Here is a 6,986-nt window from a genome sequence, read left to right as displayed (position 1 = left end):
CCCCCCCCCAGGCACCACCAGCGGTGCGGTGGCACCCGGAGCCTAAATATTTGCTCAAAGGGCTTTGGAAAGGGCTGGATAAGGGAACAACCCAGCCCCCCCCCGCAAACAAGCGGCCCCAGGGGGTGCCGGCGCTGTCCCCAAATCGGTGGATTTGTCCCCAAAGCGGTGGTTTTGTCCCCAAAATCCCCAGGCCAGGATTAGGGGCAGAGACCCCCAGGTGCCGGCGCTGAGCCCCTGGGTGCCGCCCAGCCACCGAGGTGCTGCTGGGAACGGTTTTATTGAAGCGAAGGAAAACCTGCAATTACAGCCCAAAAAAGGAAAAATAAATAGCTTTTTTTGTGGTTTTTGTGTTTTGTTTTGTTTTTTTTTTTCCCAACTCTGAACGAAAGCCGGGGGGAGGCTGCCGCCTGCTCTCATCCTGCCCCTGCGGGGGGAGGGGGGGCAGTCAGGCAGGCTGGGGCTGAAAAATCCAGGGGGGGGTCTGGGGGGGTCCCCAAGAGCTTCAGGCTCCTCCAAGGGCTCCCGTTTATCTCCCGGCACGGGAACGGAGAGGCCAAAATAGCTGAAATGCTCAAATTTGGGGTGTGGGGAGGGCGGTGCCCTCTCCTAGGGGCCTGGCAGCCGAAAGGGTAAAAAAATAAGTAAATAAAATAAATAAAATAAATAAGGGGCTCGTTAAGCAGCCGAACTGGGACCGGAGTTGTTAAACAGGAGCAAAAAAAAAGGGAAAAAAATTAAGAAAAAGGGAAAAAAAAAAAAAAGGAAAGGAGCCTTGGGGGACACGCCGAGGGAAATAAATGGCAACGGGGCTGGTGCCCAGCACCAAACTGGGCACGGGGCGGCTCGTCCCAGTGCTCACCAGTGAGGCTGGAAGCAGAGCGGAGGCTGGCAAAACAACCCCCGGGCCTCTCCTTGGCCGAAAACACCCTTTTTCTCCCCAAAAACAGAAGCTTCCCCAAGGAGAGCTCCATTAACGCAACGGCGAAAAGCAACCGACGAAACCAGAAGCGCGTTAAACAAAAAAGACCCCAAACCGCCCCAAAAACCAAACCCCGAAGCTTTGGGCCCCCCCCCCGGGAGGGGAGGAAGGCCTCAGAGGAAGAAGAGCCTGTCGCGGAGCTGCGCGGCCGGCTCGTGGCGCAGCACCTGCCCCGCCAGGAAGGCCAGCTTGTGCGCGTACTTGCAGGGCGCCGGCACGCGGATGGTGCCCGGCCAGTTCCAGTAGAGGTGACACAGCTTGAAGGTCAGCCTGGGGACGGCAAGAGGGGTCTGTATGAACGCTCATCTAGTTGGTTGGTTTTTTTTTAATTATTATTTAAATTTTTTTTACCCCCCCTTTTCCCAAAGCCAGCCCCGTGTCCGAGGCGGGAGCGGCGACGCCAGCCGTGCCGGATGGGCGCTCCGTGCCGTTTCCCCCCCTGAGCGCACGGGTGCCAGGTCGGGCTCTGCCTGAGCTCTGCCAGCTCCTGATTGCGTTAATTACACGCCTGCTGCTCGGGCCACTTCTGAAACCACGGCAGCTCCGTCCCCGCACCACCCCGGCCAAGCCAGGCAGGTTTTCATCCCCCTTTATAACTCATTTCTTGCCCGGCTGCAACCCTCCTCCCTCCTCTCCCCCTCGCTGCCCACCACGCCGAAGGGCATTAAGAGCAGACCCAGCCAGGCCCTCGCTGCCTTCCCAGGGGATTTGTTTTTTTTTCACCAAAATCCCCGGTTTTGGCTGCGGGAAGGCCGCCCTTACCTCTGCAGGTGCTCGGCGCTGAGGTTGGCCGTGTTCAGCACGCAGATGTAGCGCGTGGGGATGCTGCAGCCCTGGCGGGCGCGGTGAGCCAGCAGGTAAAAATCCTGCCTGCAAGAGAGGAAAGGGGAAAATTAGAAAAAAAAAATAGGTCTGCGCGTGGCAGAGCCATCCCAAAACGCCCCGGCACGGCCCTCCCAGTACTCACCAGTCCGTGCTGGTGATGGTGTGGTCCACGACCGTCCCCGCCGGGGGGGACGCCAGCCTCTCCGAGGTGTCGGTGTAGAAGTTGGCGCTGATCTGCTTCTGCACCACCACGACCACCATGCTGGGCCGGTAGTTCTCGAAGGTGTCGAAGCATTTCTGCAGCTGCGGGATCTCGTACTTGACCACCGTGTCCAGCTGCCCGTCGGAGACGCCGTCCCGGTACACCACGATCTTCTTGGGCAGGCAGTGGTTCATCTGGGGGAGGGGATGGGGGGGGGGGGTCACAGCATCGCCCCCAGCACCGGGTGGAGCAGGGGCAGGAGAAAGCCCGGCCAGAAGCTGGGGGCTTGACGCTCATCCAGTCCCCAGGAGGACGAATTTCTGCCACCCTGCCAGTTCAACCCATCGCCCTCGACCTGGGTGCGGAGCAGCAGCTGTATTCGGCCTCGGCAACCCCATTTCCCAGCAGATTTCCCCCTTTTCTTTCCCCCGTTCCCAGGAGACTTCCCCCTTCTCTTCCCCTTTCCCAGCAGATTTTGGAGATGTTGGCAATGCAGAAAGAAGCAGCTCCTGCACCAGCGCTGCCCACGGGGAGCAAACTCAGTTTTGGGGTTTTTCTCCATCACTTGCAGAGGGGCAGAAAACACCAAGAGCCGGCAGAGCCCGGCTGCCAACCCCCCCCCCTGCCCACCACGCAGCCCCCGGTGCTGCTCTGATTCTGTGATTTGCTCCTGCTGGGGACCGGGCTGGGGCTCGGCACCGAAGCACTAAGGTGGCCCTCGCCCCGGTGCAGAGCAATCCCGCGGGCAGGTCCGCACATTCCCGAGATAAGGCGAGCCTCCTGCGGCATGCGGGGCTCGCTGCAGACGTCACCCCCAGTCCAAAGGCTGCCCCGAGGCTGTTTGCTCGCCTCCACCGGGCTCAGGCCAGGGAGTTTGGGGCCTTTTGGCTTTCTGGGAAGCCGGCCCCGGCTTGGCCCTCACCTCGTGGAAGTGCTGCAGGGCATCGGCCAGGCAGAGCCGCAGGCTGTCGGCGATCTCCTGCTGGGGCATCTGGAAGACCACCCTCGAGTACCACTTGGTCAGGACCCTGTGGGCGGCAGGGGGGGGACAGGGACACGGGTGTCAGCGAGCCAAAGCCCCCAGCCAGCCCGGCACGGGGTCACGGAGCCGGTGCCAAGGGCCAGACCTTGGTGAGCACAGCGCTGGGGGGAGGCGTTGCTTCTCCCCCCCCAGGGAAGGCGAGGGGGTGATTTGGGTGCGGGCAGGGAGGGGTGAGGCAGAGGGGCCACGTACTGGTTGATGCTGGCGACGAAGCCGATGACGGAGCGCGTCCCCCTGCCGTGGCTGACATCCATCCCGATGACCATCAGCTGCTTCTGGGGAGGGGGAAAGAAAAAACCAAAAGGTCAGGCGCGAGCACCGCGCCCCGCTTGTGGTGTCTGCCTGAGCCCCCTCCCCAAGCTGCCAGAAGTGCCACACGCCCAAAACGGAGACGCCAGCCCCGCTTTGTGGGTGATTTATCCCCGTTCCCCACGGGAATCCCATCCCCTCGCCGTACACGAAGGCATCGGGGAGGGACTGAGCGCCCCTTTCAGCCCGGGGGATAAGAGAACAGCTGTGCACGCACGTGCCAGGCAGGCGAAACGCAACCCACGCGCACGCCCGGCTGCCCGCACGCCTCCTGCACGCTCCCCGTGCGCACCGAGGGTCCTGCGGCACCGCCGCGCGCCTTACCAGGGGGACGTCGACCCCCCAGAGCTCGCCGCCCAGCTTGCAGTTGATCTGCAGCAAAACCTTCTGGACGATGGTCCGCATCTTGCTGGACTGGCCCATCAGGGACTGCACGTTGATGACCTGCAAAAACAGGAGAAAAGGGGGGGAAAAAAGAAAAAAAGTGAGGCTGGAGGAGCTGCCCCCGCGCTGGGGCTGCTTCCTCCTGCACCCACCTGCGAGGGCACCGGGGACTGCACGCAGCACAGCTTCTTGATGGCGCTGTACAAATCCTCCTTGCTCCTGCTGGTGATGCAGAGCAGCAGCTGCACATTGTCCTGCACCGGAGCACAGCGCGGGGAGCACCCTGAGCACCGCCGGCAGGGACCCCCCGCCCAGCCCCGGGGGGGCTCCCCAGCCCCTGCTGACCCCCAGCCCCCAGATCCCACCTCGCTGCCCAGAACGCCGCGGATCGTCTTGACGTAGGTCTCGATGCGGTCGTCCTTCAGCTCCACCAAGGCGGGCGCGTTGACGTGCATGCCGATGGGGCCGCACACGCTCTTCATGGTGGCCACCAGGTCCTTCATGAGGTCCTGCAGGCGCCGCGGGTAGACCAGCAGCCAGTAGTTCATGGAGATCTACAGGGGAGGCCGGGACAGCCTCAGGGACACGGCTCCTGAAGCACGGCCCTGCCTCTCCCACCGGGCACGGAGGGGAATTTCGGGATGGGGAGAGCATCCCCGGAGGAACCCCCAGGGGCACAGCACGCCGCACGCCTCCTGCGGCTGAGGAGGAGGAGGAGGGAGAGCAGCCGCCCCATCCAACCTCCTCCAGAAAAAGAGGCCAGGAGGCCGAGCCAAGGAAAACAAGCCAAGGGTTTTCAGCCGGAACGCGGCGCCGTGTCCGGACAGGCAGGGAGCAGCGGGGTGCCAGCGCCGGGAGGACCCATCCCAGCTCCCAGACAAAGGCAGGTTGTTCTAAGGAGCGCGCGCGCGCTCACCGTGGAGATGGAGGCCTCCCGTGACACCTCCTTGCTCCAGCTCAGGTCCTCGGCGGGGAAGAAGGAGCTGTGCCTCAGGTTGATCCTCTCCGTGGGCAGGATGCGTCCCTGGGTCTGGAGGGAGGAGAAGACGAAAGGGGAGCGGCTCCGGGGGCCGCCCGGCGCCGTGCCGCTCGCCCCGGCGGCGGGGAAGCCCTTACCCTGTGGATGTCCTGGCTCAGGACCAGGCCCCAGCGCACGAGCTCGTGCGAGGCCTCCTGGCTCTCCCGGATCCGGCGCAGGAGGCTGCAGAGGCGCTCGTAGTGCTGCTGGGGGCTCTGCAGCATCTCGCGCATCACGTCCTGCGGGCGAGGGGCGGTGAGGAGGGGGTCACGGCGCTGCGCCCCCCCCCCCAGCCCCATCCCGTGTAGGATCGGGGTCTGATTCCCCGTCCCCGAGGCTGACCTTCAGCATGCGGCTGTCCTTCTTGATCTCGGAGACGCCGGTGAGGAAGGTGAGCTCCGGCACCAGCAGGATCATCTCCACATGGGGCTGCGGGAGAGGCCAGGCTGTGCCGCGGCGTTCCCATGTGTTCCCATCTCCCCTCCCCAAATCCCCACGCCCAGCTCACCTTCCTCCCTGGCATCCTCTTTTCCTTGGGCCTGTGAATGAGCAGCGGCTGGTCCAGCTCCCGCACTGTGATCCCGTACGTTTTGCTGGAGAAAAGAAACCAAAACAGCAAAAAAAAAAAGAAAAAAAAGGTTCCTCGCTGCTGCACCAACACGCGCAGCTCACCAAACCAAGGAAAACACGTGCCGTGGGGCAACCACAGCCCAGACCCTTCCCATCGCCACCAAACGCGGCGTCTCCCGAGGCTCCCCACCTGTAGTAGTCCACGAAGGTGATCTCCTCGCCGCTGGCCAGGGTGAAGCTGTCCCTGGGGGTCTTGTCCCAGTCGATGTCGTCGATGCGGTAGGTGCGGTTGTTGTAGCGGGTGATGACCATGCTGCCCACCAGCTGCTTGGTGCACTCGTCCTGGAAGCCGGCGGCGTTCTGCTTGTAGATGGCGTGCCTGCGGCGGGGAGGAGCAGGACCCTCAGAACCGAGCCACGGGGGGCCAGCCACGGGCACGTGGCTCCCGGAAAGCGGTTTGGTTTTTGTTTTCACCCCCCTCCAGGTTTCCCCCTCTTACATGGAAGCCAGGACAGAGTCGCTCCGGATCACCTTGTGGACGGTGTCCACCTGGAGGAAGAGCCCGCCGTCCCTCCTGCGGATGCTGACGGAGTACCCCGGCCAGATCTGCAGCCTGCGCCAAGGGGAAGCAGCACAGCAGCGCCCGGGTCACACCCGGAGCGGAGCCAGAGGCCGTCCCGCCAGCCAAAGAGCACTCAAACACACACAAATTATTTCCCAGCTGGCTGCCAGCTCTCAGCTAACAACCCCTGAATTGCGCTGCAGAAAATCGGCGCTCTGAGGTCACGCTCGCCAGAGCCGGCCAAGAGCGGGGACAGAGCTGCAGGGACAGAGCTGCCCTGCAAAGGCTCCCGACCTCCCAGCCACGTGCTGCTGCAACGGAGCTGTCTGCAGGGCCACATGGATGGGTGCGAGACCCCAGGGAGGAATTCCCCGAGCCTGGCACAGCCATGACCCAAGGATGCTCCTTAGGAGCCCTCGGCGCCGTGTCCAAGGTGGTGTTTCTCTGTAGGGACAGGGATATCCCCGAATCAGCATGAAATCCACCCAAAAACGTGTCCAGCACCCACCTGTAATGCTGTAACATGCTGGCCTGGGAAGGGTCAAAGAAATTTCTCCCGACCAGCTTCATGTCTAAGATCCTCATCACCCTAAAAAATGAGGAATGAGGCAGTTTGGGGCTCCGAGGGCTGGCTGGGGCTCCAGGAGCGCGGCCGCCTGCCCTCACCTGCGGAACACCACGCTGTAGAAGGGGATGCAGAGGTCGGAGCTGGGCTCCAGGACCTTGGTGATCTGGATGGTGATGCTGACCTCCTCCCCGTCCACCCTCCTCTGAGCCTTCAGGCTGACCGACTGCAGGGCGAGAGGACGCCTTAGAGGGGGGTGGGAGGGATGCTCGGCGACCCAGCACGCGGGCTGGAGGCTGGGGACATCCCCGAGCCTCTGATTTGGGGGAAAACAACCTCCCCTGGCACGTAACAGCTCCAGAAACGTACCTGAGGCAGCAGGATGGGCAGGTAGAGGATGGAGCCATCGAAGGCAGTCACGTCTCCGGTCACCGAGCGCTGCTCCTTCAGCATGGCGAAGCGCGTGCTCCTGCACTCCACCTCGGGGCTGCGGACACGGGGAGGCAGCGCTGCTCCACCCGGCCTCC

At 63.2% G+C, this 6,986-nt stretch overlaps 1 protein-coding gene across 1 annotated transcript; it reads right to left on the bottom strand.

Annotated features, from left to right (window-relative positions):
• Nucleotides 1-1,034: 1,034 nt before the first annotated feature.
• On the bottom strand, nt 1,035-6,979 carry PIWIL2 (piwi like RNA-mediated gene silencing 2). Its single transcript, XM_035312859.1, has 17 exons — nt 6,829-6,979; nt 6,561-6,685; nt 6,403-6,483; nt 5,832-5,945; nt 5,523-5,711; nt 5,271-5,355; nt 5,105-5,191; nt 4,861-5,001; nt 4,661-4,774; nt 4,110-4,298; nt 3,897-3,998; nt 3,685-3,804; nt 3,244-3,326; nt 2,932-3,037; nt 1,950-2,203; nt 1,745-1,852; nt 1,035-1,252 (listed from the first exon to the last, which is right to left on the bottom strand). The coding sequence occupies exons 1-17, from the start codon at nt 6,910-6,912 to the stop codon at nt 1,096-1,098; spliced, it is 2,139 nt and encodes a 712-aa protein (XP_035168750.1). The 5' UTR covers nt 6,913-6,979; the 3' UTR covers nt 1,035-1,095.
• Between the last annotated feature and the right edge of the window lie 7 nt (nt 6,980-6,986).

The sequence above is a fragment of the Oxyura jamaicensis genome (genome assembly GCF_011077185.1).
Source record: "Oxyura jamaicensis isolate SHBP4307 breed ruddy duck chromosome 22 unlocalized genomic scaffold, BPBGC_Ojam_1.0 oxy22_random_OJ72641, whole genome shotgun sequence".
Lineage (NCBI taxonomy): Eukaryota > Metazoa > Chordata > Aves > Anseriformes > Anatidae > Oxyura > Oxyura jamaicensis.
The sequence above is the reverse complement of the archived record's forward strand: the minus strand, read 5'-3'. Positions and strand labels throughout refer to the sequence as shown.